This window comes from Carassius auratus, chromosome 36 (genome assembly GCF_003368295.1).
Source record: "Carassius auratus strain Wakin chromosome 36, ASM336829v1, whole genome shotgun sequence".
Classification (NCBI taxonomy): domain Eukaryota; kingdom Metazoa; phylum Chordata; class Actinopteri; order Cypriniformes; family Cyprinidae; genus Carassius; species Carassius auratus.
The window spans coordinates 11,950,115-11,968,855 of record NC_039278.1 but is presented as its reverse complement, the minus strand read 5'-3'; the positions used below and the strand labels follow the sequence as shown (position 1 = coordinate 11,968,855).

The 18,741-nt window shown below is 38.4% G+C and overlaps 1 protein-coding gene across 2 annotated transcripts in view; it reads left to right on the top strand.

Annotated features, from left to right (window-relative positions):
• The window catches only part of LOC113055258 (prickle-like protein 2), a 41,298-nt gene extending 27,545 nt beyond the window's left edge, over positions 1–13,753 (top strand). For both annotated transcript variants that reach the window (XM_026221415.1, XM_026221414.1), the window contains exons 2-8: positions 1,224–1,407; positions 6,843–6,956; positions 7,088–7,225; positions 8,233–8,436; positions 9,570–9,756; positions 10,585–11,445; positions 12,293–13,753. In XM_026221415.1, the coding sequence (XP_026077200.1) occupies positions 1,276–1,407; positions 6,843–6,956; positions 7,088–7,225; positions 8,233–8,436; positions 9,570–9,756; positions 10,585–11,445; positions 12,293–13,185 (2,529 nt within the window). In that variant the 5' untranslated portion in view covers positions 1,224–1,275 and the 3' untranslated portion in view covers positions 13,186–13,753. The remainder of the gene's footprint in view (positions 1–1,223; positions 1,408–6,842; positions 6,957–7,087; positions 7,226–8,232; positions 8,437–9,569; positions 9,757–10,584; positions 11,446–12,292) is intronic.
• Positions 13,754–18,741: the final 4,988 nt, after the last annotated feature.

The window sequence follows — 18,741 nt, the reverse complement described above, 5'->3', positions numbered from 1 at the left end:
ATCTAGGTGTGTTAGTCAGACAACTAAATCAGGACTGGTGTGTATTTACATGACATTTTGAAAAGACAAATAATTGTTTTAATCCGAATGAAATCTTACGTTTAAGTGCTTGTTATTGCAAGCTTGTTGAAGAAATACCATGACTCACTCTTTATATCCTTAGGACAATAGAAGCATGATGACAGATCTGCTGATGGCTTAAACTGAACCAAGCCTTTTTTTTCCTGTCTTGCTTCCATAGCAACTAGAGTTTTTTGACGCACATGATTTTATAGATGTCCTTAAATTAACCATCTGGCCGATGTGAAAACGTCAGTCAATCATTGTGTTACTGGCCGGTGTCTGTCTTTGACACCTTGCAGCCTGTCAGGCCTCTGAGGTGCTAATGGGATTGGCCCTAAGTGGGCAGCTTGTTTTCTCTTCCTTTGGTCTAAGAGGTTAGTTAATCTGACCAACTGGCCGGCGTGCTCCGAAAGTGTGGTTTTGGCAGAGCTTGACGCCTGTGTCTGCTTGTCTGGACAATAACCAGACACTACGTGTTTGATTCGTGGAGTGTATGTTTCATCGTGACATGAGTCATTGGACGTGTTGAGGGGTTTTGTTAGAATGTTTGGGCTGCTCCTGGTTTTAACCAAATGTCGATATGCTGATTGACAAAGTAAAAGAACAAAAAGAGAAAAGCTGTGTGTGGGAGGGTTGCTTGGGAGTTTTAATTGTAACTTGAGATGTTAGCACAAAGTGAACTCATTGTATGCAGCTCATGTATCGCTCATTCTTTGTGTTAAACGAGTTTACTGTTTGAGGGAGCGGAGAAATAAACGTTTTAATGTGTCAAACACACATTTTATTGAGATATATTACTCTTAGAAACCTGTTTCAGTTTATATTTCATAAGTTTATATTCCAAACTTATATTTATGTCATGTCGGCATCTTTGAAAAAACGTGGTAAAATAAGCACTTCATCATGATTTGTCCAAGTCAACATTGGAAACAATTTCATTTGGTTGTTTTATAACACAATATATTAAATGAGTTAATCATGATACATCTGGAATCAGTTGTAATATATGAGAATTTATGGAAGAATCTGTCCATTTCAAGGGTCTTATATCTAACCAAACTAATCAAGATTGTTAACAGGGATTTCCATTAATAATAAACAAATGCAAGGTGTACTATTAAACGTTTTAATTTGACAGTTGTTTTACCTTGCCATTTTAGGAAAATCTGCCTCCACTGTAAGTGCCCTCGGGAGGAGCATGTTGTGACCGCCATGCCTCTGGAGATGGAGAAGACCGTGACCAAGCTGATGTACGACTTCCAGAGGAACTCTACATCTGATGATGACTCTGGCTGTGCTCTGGAGGAGTATGCCTGGGTGCCGCCCGGACTCAAACCTGAACAGGTGACACATTTTACAACCCTGTACCCAAATCAGACTTACAGTACTAAATAGATCCCGGCCGATAATATCGGCAAAACGATATAAAAAATGTGTCACCTGATATGAGCCTGTCGCCGTTATATCTCCGGGGCAGTGGGTGGTTAAATTCACGGTCTGGCGCTGACCAATCTAGCAACCCCGGGGGGCAGTCAAAACGTGGAGGGAGACGTTCGAGAGGGCTCCTCGAGCTGAAGGGATCTCCTGAATTTGGTGGAGATCTGCTGGCGCATTCGTGAGATAGTGACACCAGTCCACACTCACTTCAGTAAGGAAGTCTCTTGTTCAGGCAACAGCATTCAAGCATCGTCTTATTCGACCGTAAGTGCCCTATGAAGTGGACTTCACATGAAATTCCACCATGATTCCAGTTCCAAGGGAGCGTATGCGTTACATTCGAAGGGCATTAAAGTGCGTGAGACTTGAATTTATATTGTATTTATTTACAGAGGTATATTATTTCACACTTCTTTAGTACGTTTTTTTCTGTGTGTGAAGACAAACATCCGCAGATTCGTGAATGAATGTTCCGAAAGAGAAATAACTTCAACAGAATAAAGTTCAATGGAATTGAATTGGATTAACTTTACTGTTCATTGCACTGATGTAAGACTCATTTTGGATAATACAGTTTATTGTTAAATTGTTAAATGCCCTGGCTCCATTACATACAAGTCTGAGGCACATTAGTATTTTCACCCCAAAAAAGGGTTTTAATCCAGTTATTTATATCTTTTGCTTTAGTATGTCAGTAGGAAATATCAGTTTACATTTCCAAACATTCATTTTGCCATTTTAATAATAATCTAGTGAGAGTCTGACAACAGACTAAGACTTTTGCACAGTAGTGTATTTATAAAGTATGTATGATTAAATTAAGTATACTTAAATAAGTGTAATTAAAGTATGCGTTCATATGTGTTAAGGGCTAGATTTTCGCTGGAGGAAACAGCCGTGTTGTGATGAGCGGTAAACGCAGCGAAAACTTTACAATAGATGGGAAACAGACTGCTTCTTCGTGACCTTTTGTAAACCGTATTTATGACAAAGAACTACACAGATACAGATATTCGAACAATCTATAGATAAACATGCACCGTGTATTTCTGTTTGCGTCCGCCCATGCTTCTCCGCTGTGGTCTGTGGATTAAAGAGCGCGCTGAAAGACTGAGAGGAGACAGATCTGCCTCCATTTTCATATCAAATTTAAAGTGCACTGACTCTGAGAATTTATGTACGGTGTATGGAGCTAAATGCTACAGCCCCGCTAAAAAAGCCAAGACAAATATTTCAATCGATTGCTTAGGCATTTAAGAGGCACTGAAATATGCGTTCTTATTCAGACTGGTTGTCATCATACAGATTTAAATAATACATTTATTCTTTGTTTTAGATGTTTTGCATTGGTAAGTATAAAAGGCACTTTAAAAATCTTACTGACCACAAAAATGTGAATGGTAGAATAATTTTTAGATGGGTTAATAAATGGAATGCGGCATGTTAACAATGTAGTTTTTACTCTAATTGGGATGTTCGAAGAAGCATTAAAGCATTCTGCATGACATTGACAAGGAATATCTATGAGAATACTCTCTTTATGACCCTTCATTCCTTCTGTACTGATTTTTTTTTGACTATAGAAATTTCTCTGCTTCAGAAAGTAGGTGTTATGGGGTTTATTAGGCACCGGTGTGTGTGAACTCTTTATGGGCCAGTGAAATCATTTATAGATGTGAGTTTCATTTTCTTGATGAACTGAAGAAAGCCTTGTTAACGCAACAGCAAAACGGGTCAATAAGCAATAAAGCACCTCTACCATCTGCAAGGGCTGTGGACTATATTGGGTCTTTGGAGGTCAAACCATGTGCATCTGATCATTTCTGTTTATTTATTTAAATTTGCCTGGCTGAATGATCATATGGTTGACATTAGACTGATATGCAGCCTTTTAATCCCTTATTTATTATGAATACTTGGTAAAAATGATAGTAGCCAGTGTATATCTCCTAAATGGTTCTCTAAGCTATGCTCCAAGAGCCCTCGGTTTGTAGAGGTTCTGGCTTAAGTCAGTACCAGCAGTTTTTCACCGTTCAGGCAGATGGATGGGAGGAAGTTGCTGGGATACAAGAACTCTGTGTCCATGCATGTTATTAGCAAGCTATTAATTATGCCTTTCTCTGCACTTTGAAAGCTGGTATCTGCAGTTTCACCCAGAGACAGTGATTACCTCAGGCCATGACAAATTAGCTTCGCTTAGACAGAGAGTGGGAAATTTAGGCCATCCACATCCATAATAAAATAAGATTCAGCTCTGCTATGCGTTTCAGAACATGTGTGATCTGGTTTAGAACAAGAAAACATGTTTTCATGACTCCATGGGCAAAAAAAAAAAAAAATGTTGTACCATATTAATTTGAAAGTGTGAACATCTTGGCAAAAGTCATTATCCACCAAATACTTAAAAATATGGTCCTTGCAGTGAAGACACCAACCATGTTTTTTCCCAAAATCTCTCTGATGCTCACAAATGCTCACATGAGTGGAATTAGTCGAGTAATCCAATTAGCTGCTAAGAAATGTCATATCAAGCAGCTCCACTTGCTTCAAATATTGTTCCTCTTCTCCTAAATATGCTGTAATATATCTGCTGTATTTTCAGATGGGCTCCATACAAAACAAGTATACCTCATAACCATTGTAGTCCAATTACTGAAAAAAATGTTCTTTTAAGTAAGTTCTTCTTAGAAAGATAAAAAAGAGACTGTACAACTACTGTAGCTTGATTTCCAGAATGAATGACTCTTATGAACTGGTTCTTTTTAGTGAATCAAGGACATACGGTGTGATCAGTGCAGTCTAGTTTACAAGCAAATGACTTATGAGCCAGTTCTTTTTGGCGAATCAAAAATAAACTGTGTAACCAGTGTTGCAAGATGCCTGATACAAAATAATCTTATAAACTGGCTCTTTTAATGAATATTTCAAAAATGTGAATCACTGGTTTGAATCAGTCTGAAACAGCCTTTTCATATGTAAGCAAAATGTATATTATAACAAATAATTGGAATCAAATCAAGACCATGTGAATCAAAATCAGGAAATGTGACCCAGCCCTAAGTGTTAGTGATGTGTAGCCAGTTTAATTAAAACTTGATTATAGTTCTTTTTATTTTTTTCATCAACAAATTGTTGCAGATTTGCTTTGTCATCCAGCGTATGCTATGCCTCCTTTCTCTGAGGCATTGGCTTTATTTATTCAGTGGAAAACAGCTGTTTGAGCTCTGGTTGTTTTGCCCTCAAATCAAGAGCTTTTGCATTTTTTTTTCACCCTCTCTGTCTGATGCAAAATGCAGTTGCCAGATCCCCTTGACACCAGGGCAGGTTGCCAGATCTCTTCCTGCTGATTATAGTTATTTCCACAAGCTGTTCCTCTGTGTGAGTGCTTTGGGCTTCTGATCGCTGCATCACAACAGTTCTTTTGCTGGCCCAGGGAGCGTGTTATTGTTGGACGTCTGCACTGTAATTAACCAGGACCAAACCACAGTTGGTGTTTCGTGAAATTTTCAGCTATCCCAAAAGAACCTCTGCACGAGTCCTCCAGAAACCCCTTGCTGACACTGTAACGGCCAACAAAGGCAAAGGAAGAGCCATCAGCACGTTTAAAGAGACAGCTCCTTATTACAGGGAGGCATTAAACACCGGACATGGACGGAGCTCTAAAAACAAATCCCACGCCTCACCGAAGAAGCTGATGATTTTGTTTTGGAATCTATCCAGAATGTTTCTTGGTCCTTGTAAAAACACATTTTGATGGATGTCTGAGATTAACAATATTTCATCCGTGTCTTTACATATCAGTCATTCACACAGTTTAAAAACACTGTCGATGTAGAGTAATACCACATTCATGTCATTCTTTAAAGGCAAATGTTTAATATAAAAAAAAAAAATTTTTTTATACAGCTAAATTAGTCACACATGGTATTTATAGCTCAAGTAATTAGCATAAAAAAATGTCCATGAGCAAAGATTGCAGATTCCTCATGGAGTCGGTCCTGTGATGTCCTGTGCTAGTGGGGAGCATTGAGATAAATGTAATTTTCTTTGCAGCAGTTTTATTTTAGTATTTTTGAAATATACTTTTATATATATATATATATATATATATATATATATAATTTAATAAGATTTAATTTTCAAACATTTAAATTTAGCTTGAATTTTTTACATAGTTTTCAATTTAGTTTTAATTTCAGTTAGTTGCCTAGTTTTTCAAAAAAAAAATCTAGTCTTTTTTTTATTATTATTTGTTTTTCTAATTTCAATTGTATTATTTCAAATTTAAAAAAGGAGAAATGCTGCTTGCTTGTGTTTTATTTCATGATGTATTTTATTACAGTTCTCAGTTGCTCTTAAGCACTGTTTTTTATTCTGTGTTTATATGGTATGGGGACGAAGGGAGATGGCCCCTGCGATATATCAGATTACGCCATCAAATCTGTGTAATAGGTTTGGATGGGTGGTCTGAGGCTGTAGGACTTTATTATGGCTCCTACTAAGTCTGGATTCTTCACCGGCCTGTTCGCTTTCCAAAACAATACTCCAGCCACAAGTCAACAGACAATTACATGTATATTATAATGTAATCTAGACTTGTGTTCTCATTATTTGGCCAATTATAAAATGAAATGCATGATGTAGTTACATTTAAAATTTTATTATGTTAATTAGACAACTGTGATAATGTCCATTTTCATCCAAAAATGTAAGCCTCGTATGGTTAATTAAGTTGGGATGAGCTCTGGACATTCTTATTATCTTGAGATAAAGGGTCCTCCATATAAGCGTGTCATGGGGGGGATAGAAGGGGCCGGTTCCATTAACTCATGCATCGCTCTTCCATAAATCACTCTGGCTGTTATAGCGGTCTGTGCAATGCAAGGATGTTGGGCGAGTTTGGGGGGAAGGGGTTAACAACAACTGGGATATAGAAATTCCACCCCAGTGTTTGTGACTGTCACCCAAGTGCCAAAATCCAAGCGTTCGATTAAGCGTGTGAAAACCAGATTTGTTTGCCCTCAAACTCACTGGTGCTTTATTATTAGTTTTTTAATATTTTAATTAAAATCATAATAATGTTTATTTAATTATGTTATATTATTATTACAAACAACAAAATCCAATTGATGGATCAAAAGAAATATGACTTTGATGCCCTTAAACCCACTGGTGCTTTATTTATTCTCTAGCATAAATTATACTGAAGTAATATACACCTGTGTTTGTGACCTTGTCACCCAAGCATCAAAATCTTTATTTTTATGTAAACAATATTTTATTTACTTACCGTACTCGCATCATTCATAGTAATTCTAAATAGTTTTCAAATGTCATTCCAGGTACATCAGTATTACAGCTCTTTGCCCGAGGATAAAGTACCATACGTGAACAGTCCTGGGGAGAAGCATCGCATCAAGCAGCTTCTGCATCAGCTCCCCCCACATGACAACGAGGTAAGATTAGCTCGGGGTCTTGCGTGAAAAGGTCACCGGTCAGAATGCATGCATGTTTGTGTGTGCCATCATTAACACACATGTATGTCCATGTTTATGTGACACAGCTGACCTGAGCTCTTGTTGCGCAGGTGCGATACTGTAACAGTCTGGATGATGAGGAAAAACGAGAGCTGAAGCTCTTCAGCAACCAGAGGAAGAGGGAGAACCTGGGCCGTGGTAATGTCAGGCCCTTCCCGGTCACCATGACTGGAGCTATCTGTGAACAGGTGTGTGTGTGATATCCAAATGAACCGTGGTTTGGGATGGAGGACGTTTCTGGCCACAGGAAGAGTTCAGCTTCAGTGATTGTTTGAAATGGGTAGTTTTTTTTTCGTAGCGGCTTATTTTCATTGTCGGTTTTAAGGTTTCCTCTGGTTGTGTGTGTTAGCCCACCTGGGATGTCGTGCAAGTGCCAGTAAGTGAATTAGAGCTGAATATAAGCTGGATATGCATGTCGGTGACCACCTGCCTGGTTTCTCTCTTCTTCCGTTACTTCTCAGGAACAGATGTCACACTGACACAGTTTGGCTTTTTTTCACGTTTTAAATGTATCCTCTGCAGTGACGCTCTTAAAGATATAAAGCCCCTATGTAGCCCTCAGCGCTGTTGAAAAGATGCAGGCTTTCTAATAAATATTGGTTTCTGAAGTAACTGACACACAAGTGTGTGTTTTTGTGGGTAGCTGCAAGCATCTGTGTATCCCATTTAACATTTGCTGACTCTCCATAGCACAAGATATTGGAAAATGCTGAAGGAGAGCTTTAATGAAGAAACCAGCTCATATCAGCTGTTCCCTTCTCTTTTCAGATACAATATGTTGACCGCTTGTTATAAATTCAGATTTTGAATTTGAATATTCTCTATGCTTTGTCAGGGGATGTGCAAAAATATACTTTTATTCTTAGGTTTCGGATCAGTTAGATAATTTTTTTGGAAAGAAATTAATACTTTTATTCAGTATGAATATATTATAAATTCAGAACTGACAGTAATACAAGAGTCTTGAGGTGCATTTTCTTCCTTTTATATTGAACTTTTATATTAGTTAGTTTTATCTGATCATTTGGTAGATAAATAGGCAGTCTGTAAACACTAAATAAAAGGTAGATATTATTATTGATTTTCTCTTTTACCCTGCTGCTAAATAAATTTTTTCATGTTAAATGTCAATTTTCCTTTTTAACGTTCATTCCTACCTTTCAATTCTCTTTCCATCTGTTTTTCTCGTTTTCAGTGTGGGGGACAGATAAACGGAGGTGACATTGCCGTCTTTGCATCACGGGCAGGCCATGGGATGTGCTGGCACCCACAATGCTTTGTGTGCAGCATGTGCGACGAGCTGCTGGTGGATCTCATCTACTTCTCCCAGGATGGGAAGATCTTCTGTGGCCGTCACCACGCTGAGAGACTCAAACCCCGTTGTTCGGCCTGCGATGAGGTTAGACAATCTAACCTTGCCATTACAAGACATGAACCTCTGTACATTAGTATGTATCTTGTATGTGCTAATAAACCATTGTTACCTTATATAATGTTGCACATATTTGCAATATCATCCTTTTTAAATTAGAAAATATCTAAACAGCACAAATCACTCTGTTTATCAATGTTTTTTTTTTCAAAGGAATGATGCTATAATTGTCTTAGAGTTGTAACAGAACATTTAAATGCTAAAAAAATGTACTCACCCTCAAGTCATCCAAGATGATTTTGTTTCTTTATTTTTCATTAGCATTACATCATATGCTTTCCAGTTTGTCCTCTGCAGTGAATGGGTGCCGTCAGAGTCCAAACAGCTGATAAAAACATAATGATAATCCACGAGTTACGGTTTGAAACAGCTTAATGATGGATTTGTGTCTTATGAACACGCAGCTTTTCACTTCACAAGACTTTAATTGATGCACTGTGTGGATTATTGTGATATTTTTAATGAGCTGTTTGGACTCTCATTTTGACGGTACCCATTCACTACAGAATGATATATTTCTTCAAATCTGTCCCAATAAAGACACAAAAATATCTTGGCTACATTTTCAGTTTTTAATTTAATAATAGTTTTTGGTGAACTGTTCCTTTAATCATGTGAAGATGTGGGCCAATCCTTGGGCCAGGTCTTGCAGGGACATATTGGTAAACCCAGCGAAATATTGTGTGCAAAGTACAGCAAACTGGAATCCATTGTGAAATCCATGATCATTTTTCCCTTCATTGAGATTCCATTTCACTCATGAAATTTTGCCATACAAAAACAAATGTGACTGCACTCTTGAAGTGCAAAGGGAAAATAAAATGATGAATACGCTGCAAAATGCTAATAACTTAGACGTCTCTCATTGTGTAGTTAAAGACAGCACACAATGAGCCCTGTTTCTCTAGTTCTGATTTTGTGTAAAGACAGCTGAATACATTGCATGATTGCCATGGTTACAGAACTTCATCTCTATAGTGATAATAGAGTTACTGCTGTACTGCAGCTCCGGCTGTTGCCTCAGTGGAGCCTTTAGTTTTAGTCCTGTCACTTCCATCGCAGAAAAATGGTCTTACTCTTATCTCTTATCTGTCTTCTAGATCATTTTTTCAGATGAGTGCACGGAGGCAGAGGGCAGGCACTGGCACATGAAGCACTTTTGCTGTTTTGAGTGTGAGACCGTTCTGGGCGGCCAGCGTTACATCATGAAAGAGGGCCGGCCGTACTGCTGCACCTGCTTTGAGTCCCTGTACGCAGAGTACTGTGACTCCTGTGGGGAACACATCGGTAAGAGCTCATCTATCAGTGCCATCCTAGAATCCTCTCGTGTCCATGCAAGGCCGGTCTACTTTGCTCTTGCAGAAATTGCCCTGTAGCAACTGCCAAGAGACGGCTGACCTGCTTTTTGTCTAATGTTTAGAAGATGAATGAATAGCTGCGTTGTGTTGATGGTGGAGTCTGGTCTTCACGTTCTTCATTCTGCCAGATTGTTTCGTAGAAATTTATTCTGGAATTAGTTTCCACACAGAATCACAAGAAAGTATTTTCAAGAAACGTATTCTAAACAGGAAGCAACAGTGCAGGTTTTTAAAACAGATGGTTTCCGTGGCTGCTTAAAGTGAGCTGTGATTAAAATCAAATGCGTTTCTGCAATATGTGGCACCCCATTTAATCAGATTTCTCCAAACACGACTACACCTCATGAGGCCGTGATCCTTCAAAGACATCTTTGTTCTGCATTTGTTTACCTGAAGGAGCTGTCATTTAAAATCCACACATTTTTAAGCTCAGATTTTCACACAGTGCTGTTAAGTGCTTGTGTCTAAAGGACTACTAGGGAAGGTTAGTTCAGGATATATATGTGTGTGTGTTTTTTTATGGTAAAAATATAACTATGTAATATAAAAAGTAACTAGAATGAATTTAAAGCTGCATTCCTTCAACTTTTTTTTGGTTAAAAATGATCCAAAATCAATTATTGGGCATAACATTAACCATTTGAGAACAAAGTATAGCAATAATAATAATTTGTGACCCATTTATGAGCAATCACTACTTGCTTTTTGGCATAGATGCATATATTCTGTGTGTAATGGATATCCTCTGATTGTGCAGGTATTGACCAGGGTCAGATGACATATGATGGCCAGCACTGGCATGCCACCGAGGCCTGTTTTAGCTGTGCTCGCTGTAAGAAGTCCCTGCTCGGTCGTCCTTTTCTACCAAAGCAGGGTCAGATCTTCTGCTCTCGGGCATGTAGTGTTGGCGACGACCAGAATGGCTCTGATTCCTCGGATTCTGCATTTCAGAGCGCTCGTTCACGTGAGGCCCACCACAGCAGTTCCAAATTCAACAAGAGCAATAATAGTGGTAGTGGAGGAGATGGGAACCAGGGTGGAAAAGGTTCAACCGGGCGTTACTCTGCTGAGGTTGACCCACTGTCCCTGCAAATGGATTTGCTTAGTCTGTCCAGTCAAACGCCAAGTCTGAACAGAGAATCTCCGTCCTGGAAGACACCGGCTGAGGTGTATGGGTACGAAAGCCGTAATGACCTCTCTTCAAACCCTTTTCATTTGCTCAGTCAGTGCAACACCCGGACTTCCTATTCTTCAAATCTGTCCCCTGGTCACCCAGCAGATCCAAGGCCCAAGGAGCCTGTGGCCTCCAAGAGACCCCCCGTATCAGCTCTGAAAGGACAGTCTATGAATGAGAACTGGTTCCAACCCAGACCAGAGGACTTTTACCCACCTGGACTGCAAACACAGATGAGCTTTCAAGAGGTTCCACACAACAGCTTCATGGATAAGCGCTCCGTGAGCCTGCATGTATTCCAGAGGGAGAAGGAAAAGGATGTTGGACCGCAGATGGGCCGTAGCAGGAACCCCATCAGTGCTCTTGGCTATAGCGAACAGCTCACACCAATGGAGCAGACGCCACATGGATCTATGGAGTCATTGGCTCTATCTAATGCTACAGGTATTTCATTATTTTCTTTGTTGCTTTTTTCCATTTTATTTTTATTTTAAATATAAAAAAAAGTTTACAGATTTGTAATTTTTTTTTTTTAAAGAATCTGCATTAAAAAAATCTAAAATACAGTAAAAGCAGAAATACTTTAAAATATAAAAGTTCATGTAATTTTTTCAATATTTCAATGTAATGTATTCCCGTGGTAGTCTTCGGTGTCACATGATCCTTCAGAAATCCTTCTTATATTTGTTGATTAAGAAACATTTTCCTTGTAGGGAAATAGTTAATATATTTAATGGTGATACATTTCTTTTCATGATTCTTTGATGAATAAAGTTCAAAAGAGCAGCGTTTATTTGAAATTGAAGTGATGTGTGCCAAGCATGTTGGGTGACCCATACTCTGATTTTGTGCTCTGCATTTAATCCATCCAAATGCACACACACACACACACACACACACACACCATGAACGCACACCCGGAGCAGTGGGCAGCCATGTGCTGTGGCCCCCGGGGAGCAGTTGGGGGTTTCGGTGCCTTGCTCAAGGGTCTCACCTCAGTCATGGTATTGAGACTGAAAGAGGGTGCTGGTTATTCACTCCCCCCAACGACAATTCCTGCTGGACCTGAGACTCGAACCTGCAGCCTTTGGGTTGTCCGACTCTCTCACCATTAAGCCCCAACTATTTGGAACAGAAATGTAATTTAAAAGTCTGTGATGTCACTTGATCAATTTAAGGCCTTCTTGGGATTAAAAATCTTTACTTGCGTTTCTCAACTTTGTTGTGTATTGTCACACTCAGAGATGCAAGAGAATATTACAACTGTCTGACATGTGTTTCCGGTCTACAGGCACCTCTGCAGATGGTGGCAGTAAACGACAGGAGCACTTGTCTCGCTTCTCAATGCCAGATTTGAGCAAAGATTCTGGCATGAATGTGTCTGAAAAGAGTAACATGGGCACACTCAACTCCTCTCTGCAGTTCCACAGCTCTGAATCTCTGCGCAGCCTGAACTCCACACAGCCCTACTTGGAGCTCAAAGCCCCTGTGCAAGTCAAATTCCCTGTGCAATACCCCCGTCAGCAACCTGGAATTAATGCTTTGCCATCTGGTTTTACCTATCAGGAGGAGGATCGTGTGAGTTTGGTTAGCAACGCCAACAATGCTCGTCTACCACCCATGAGCGAACGTTCCCGTCGTCGAAGCATTAACCATGATGAGCCACGCCGTCGCCACCACCACCGTCGCTCCCATCGTTCCAGGCGTTCCCGTTCAGACAATGCACTTAACCTCGCTGCCGAGCACCGCCCATCTCAGATACGATCTCAACTTCATGCTCGTGAGGATTATGACCAGTTCCCTCCACCCCGTGGGCCTCGGGACCACTATGGCAGTGGAAGCAGCAGGCTGAGACAGCAGCCTTTCAGACCATGCCCTCGGACAACCTCTGACCTTACACTTCAGAACCCTGCGCTGCACCGACACCAAGGCCCTTATTCATGGGACCAGTATGATTACGATGATGACTGGTGCTCGACCTGTTCCTCATCTTCCGAGTCAGAAGATGAAGGGTATTTTCTGGGCGAGCCCATTCCCAGACCGGTCCAGCTGAGGTACATGCCCAGCGAAGAGCTGCTACGCAAATACAACTCTGCAGGACTGGGAGCATCCGGTCAGTTTGGGAGCCGAGGACAGTTACACACACGCAAACGTAGGAAAAGCAAGAATTGCATTATATCTTAAAAGTGGCTCCTGCTGCATGCTCCACAACCTTGCACAATCATTTTTCCCTGTCCCTGTAGTTTGAAAGGCTTTTTGGTGTTGTGAGGCTGTCAGTGAATAATACGCAGTAATTTAATTTGTTCACAGCTCAATTACATATGCATGCTTCCCCATGTGATATTTCCAAATTAATTCTGGATGTTACACTTTTATTTTTAGGACTTCTTAATTATTAAATCTGCAGCACTGTTGCCGCATTTGTTACAGCTAATGTGCAATTTTTTTTTTATTTTTTATTTTTTTTAAGTAATTCATTCAGGCACAGTGTTTTTTGTTTTGTTTTTTTGTATGGTGTTTGCTTTGGGCTGAAAATCCCATTAATAAGATGTATATACGCATTTGAATGAATAAATTCACTAAATTAAGGATGTACTGTAAATAAATTGTAAATGTACCACATATTTTTATATTTTGTATCAATAGAATCATTTATGTACTAAGCATAATGTAGAGAAAATAGTAAAGGCATGCACGTTAATTTGCTGAACTTTGTCCTGTATTGGAAATTAAAAGGTATTTCTGTGAGCGATTTGATTGACAGCTCTTGGTTCTTCCTCATCAGAGCATTCTGTGATCTCTGACTCCGATTAGACACCAACACCCTCCCCATCTGTTCCATGCATTAATGCTAAAGACCACAGAGCATCCGCAGGATCCAAATGGCTAGTCTCGCTTACCGATACACCTCATTGCTAATGACAGTGCTTATGAAAACACAAGGATTCATTTAGATCTCCATCTTCGATTTGGGGATTAAACCATGGGGAAAGGTTTTTGCATCTCTAGTTCATGCTTTGCTCTATGTTTGGATTCTAAACCATCATTCTGTCAATAGTGCATCTGTTTTAGCAATAAGATTTGAGAATATCATTTTACGTGGAGATTCAGAATGTTATTTTAGCTGCTGGATAATACATATGTGGTTTTCAGATATTTATCCATAAACCATGACCACAGTCCCATGTGCTATAAGAGCAAAAAATGTATCGGAACTTATCGAAAAAGTGGCTAATGTCCCTGACAGGCCAGAAACATGAGATGCTTTGCGTTACTGTCTTGTGGAATATTTGCCCACTTAGTAGTGGTCAGAAGAGTCTTGAAAGAAAGTTTACATTGCAGTGTTATGACCTAACCAGCTGCATAAATGAGCGCAACATTAGAGCTTTTCATCTTTTTAAGTTCTCTCTTACAATCCGTTTCCTCTCATTTTCGCTAGTGAATGATGAATTGGTGGTTCTTATATATATAAAAATTTACAAAATTTTGAACTGAGAAACTGATATCTTTCTAAATAAATAATACCAGAACGTTATGTCACAATTCAATAATTTTTAGCTTAATAAAGTAGTGTCACGCATTAGATTCCAAGTCTTTTAAAGTCCAACAATATTTGAGAATCTTGACATCCACCCAAGCTGCATTTTGTAGAGATATCTGATTTCTGAATAAATCCTACTTTTCAAATATAAATGTTCATCTGTTTCACAAATGTGAAAGGAACAGACCAAGCTTCAAGTATACTGATAATCGGCAGCCAACTTTTAACGACAACGATCGGATCATTTAGTCAGTGTGGAATGAATGAACAGATTTTCAATTAATATTGACTTAAATTTCCTTCTGTTTCTGTAGCATGACTTCAGAAGACTCATGCGTGTTGATTAAAATTATAATGGTTTGTATTCTTTCTGAAGCTTAAATGCTTCAGTACCCCCCAAAAATATCTTCAAAAATTTTGCTTGCTTGCTTTCTTCAGAAATAGTCGTGGGTTCTGAACAACATGAGGGTGGTTGAACAATACACATGTGTGTCGCGTTCTTTGCCATTCAACCTGGAAACAAAAATGCTTTGGTGCCAAACCCCCTCACGAAAGAAGAAAGCCATCGAGTATACAACTGTGACGACGAGTCCTTATCAGGATCAACTAAATTATGGATTTTACAAAGAATGTTTAATATTTAAAGTTCGCGGCATATGATCTTTAAAATACATCTTAGAATTTTACACACCGGTCTGTAATTGTGGCGACAATTCCACGCCCCGAAACATGACACTGATCAAATGAAATGGTTGTTTGACATGTCGGTCAAAGGGCCTCATGGCCAGGCCTTGGCCAATGAAAGCTGGCATAGATTCAGACGAATCCAGTCGGAGTTACATAAAAACATTTATTTGATCTTTCAAGCTGTTAAATGCCACTCAGCGGGTGTTGCATGCATCAGTCCAAAAGAAGTTAGCTAAAAAGCGCCCATCTGTATATATATTTTTTTAAAAAAAGTGTCTCTCACAGCTCTGCGAGTTGAACAAAGGCCTCGATGCATTTTTGTAAGAAAATGGAAAGATCAATACAGCGGTCCGTAATTAGAGATACAAAACAAGGATTTGTAAAGAAAAATGTGGGAGGATTTCGATATAAGTCAAGAGGAGACAGATTTTCCTTTGCTAAAGTAAGGAAACTTTACTTCCTTTGATCCTGTTATCAAACGAGGGTCTTCAAGCCCTCCATACATCATTCCCCTGGAACTGCTTAGTTTACAGCAGTGAGCGCAAGCTAGATTCAAGTGAATATTATGTTTGGAATATATTTGTCTTATAGAAATGCATCGCTTCGCTACAGGAGCCTTTTTTTTCTTAAATAAATGGTCACTTTTTATTTAACTTCTTTTGGACTGATGCAGTGGCAGAAGAAAGTCATATACACATAGGATGACTTGAGGGTGAGTAATTTATGAGCTAATTTTCATTTTTGGGTGAACTTTAATGTGTTAAAGATAATAGATTAGTGGTCATGACAGATCGCTATATCGGGTTTCAAATTCAGGGTTATGATTGGTCAGATCCTGGCGAAGGGTCAATTGCTCAACCTCATGTACCACTTCAGGAAATGAAACACATTTCTGTTTGATGGATATTTATTCACACTGTTTTTCAGTGTGTGTTTTGCTGAATGTCAGGGGCAATTCTAAAGGCACAGCAAATTGGCACGGACTACATGACATAATGTTAAAAATAGTTCCCAGAGGTCCACTGAGGGCTGATCCTGCAGACAAAGCAAAAGCATGAAATTGTGAAACAGCCCAGGCGTAACTGAAGTCAAAATGGAAAGTGTCAGACCTGTCTTTGTGCAGTGGCCCATGTCTGTTTTACCCTGACAGATTAAAATCATTTGCAAATTGCCTCCTATCTATGCTCATTTACCACATTTTTTTTTTTTTTTTTTACAAAGCCATTTGACTTGGCCCCTTTAAGTCATTTTACTTAAATTGTATGTTCCCTGACCTTTAAAAGAGATTAATTACATCTTAATTTTTATCAGATTAGAACTGACATGTTCACAAGTAGCAAATTACAGATTTTTTTTTTCTTTGGGCATTTAAATCGTTTATAGATAGTCCTCTTTCTGTCCTTTATTGAAGGAATACCTCATAAAACAGAAAGAGACTCTGAGCTGACGTTATGACCCTATATTAATCTGTGGGCCATGACTGAATTAATTTAAGGACCAGAGCTGAGAGCAGGCATTTTATTTAAAACCAATTTGTGGTTTAATTTTATGCGTTTAGAGCAATTATGTCAGAGGTAACTGATGTAGAAAGCACTTCAATGATGTGGCATGACCATTGCCATCATTATTTGTTGACTTGAGAGAATTGAATGCTGTTATTCCTATTTAAACATGAATGTCTTTTATCCAGAGTTTTTATGCTTATTTATCTTTGGAGCATTAAAGTTAAAGCCACAGTCTTTTATATAGAGTTTGATATATATTAGGACATTTTTAACACCCTTTATATTTTTCAAAGCCATGTCCTATTAAAGTCATCCAGTTTCAAACTGAAATATTTAAGACTAAGCAAAAATGACCTCAAACAACAGTAAACTAAACTACTTGGACAAGCGGGTCTCTTTTAGGATTTTCCTTTTTTTTTTTTTCAAATCTGGCTGGGACAATTATAATATGTTAGTTTAAAATATTATATTTACATGTGTAAATGTCCATTAATCTCACTTAATTTATGAGTTTAAAATCAGTTTATCTTTGTTGTCTGATTTCAAATATTCCTTTACATGTTTTCAAAACCAAAATTTCAAAGCATGTCGGGCTCAGAACCAGAGAATGCCACTGTGATGATGTCACTGGAGCTACATATGTCACAAGCTTTATTTGATCAAATATTTAGTAAACATTCAGTTAAAATTATAACATCCAAGTGAAAGATATAACGCCAACATGTAAGAAAAAAAAAATCACTGAGTTGGAAAAAGGATTACCCCTTTCCTAAAAATGAGATGTAAACTCAATCAGGAGCAGGTAAAAGTTTTTTTTTTTACTCTTAACTGTGATCATCTGTGGTCATTTTGCACTAAGTACATACAGCTGAATAAAACAAAAAAAACATGCCCAGCTTCATTTCAGGCTGCAAAGCATTACTGTTACTGAAGGGAAGTGCAGACACTCTTCTGGGTGTTATTAACAGCCACAATTAGGGAACATTGCTTATAATTATACTGCTTGGCAACAAAGCTAGATTCAGTTCTCAAATGCTTTACAATGCTTTAGAATTGCTGCATCATATGCTCCTCAACAAGGTGTATGCCTAGAGCAAGAACTTCCTGGACTGGCCTTCAAGCATGTGCAGTTAGATGGCGATAGAGGGTCTTTCAGGAGTTTTGACCTTGAATACATCACCAGAGAAAAGCATGCATTTCAATGGAAGGACCAGTTATGGCAGTTTGATTGAATATGCTGACTATTTTTTTAAAAGAAATATACAATTTTATTAGATTAATTGTTCAAGATCAAGATTAAAATGTGCATTAAAAAAATTAGCAAAGGGTGCATTTTTTTGTGGCATGTAAATCTGTAATGTAAATCTAGAATGCGATACATATATTGATAGAATTAATTTTTAATTTAATATATATATATTGACAGTATGTTTAGTCACTATTCCAAAAAGAATGAAAAGTGCTTAAACTGCCTGCTGTTGCTATGGTTACCATGGCAGGCGAAAGTGATTATTTTTTTTGCAAGTGCCTGTTTACCAGAGAAATATGTGACCTGAGTAACTTGGTGATGACTGATCTCAGGCAGAAAGAATATGTGAATTCAACATGACTTTTGAGCAAAAAGATGTTAGATAATCAGTGTTGCAAAAAAAAAAAAAAACCCCTGCCAGAGACACTGATGTTGATTCAATGTTTTTATGTTTTGAGAAATATTTCAAAACTGTTGAGAAACATTCATTGTATACTTTCTTTGGTTATGGTTTCTATTTGGCCCCCTAATAATTCAAAGCCCATCCTTGTATAAGGATGTATGTGTGTGTGTGTGTGTGTCCATGCATGTAGCTAATTTAAAATACTGTGAATGTATTATCAGAAACAATGATCCATGATACAACACACTGAATCTGAATCCATTCTGCTCTTTGTTCCATTCAGATTCAGAAATATCCATACAGCAACCTGTGCTATTTGTACACAATAACAACACACAAATCCATCACAATGAGC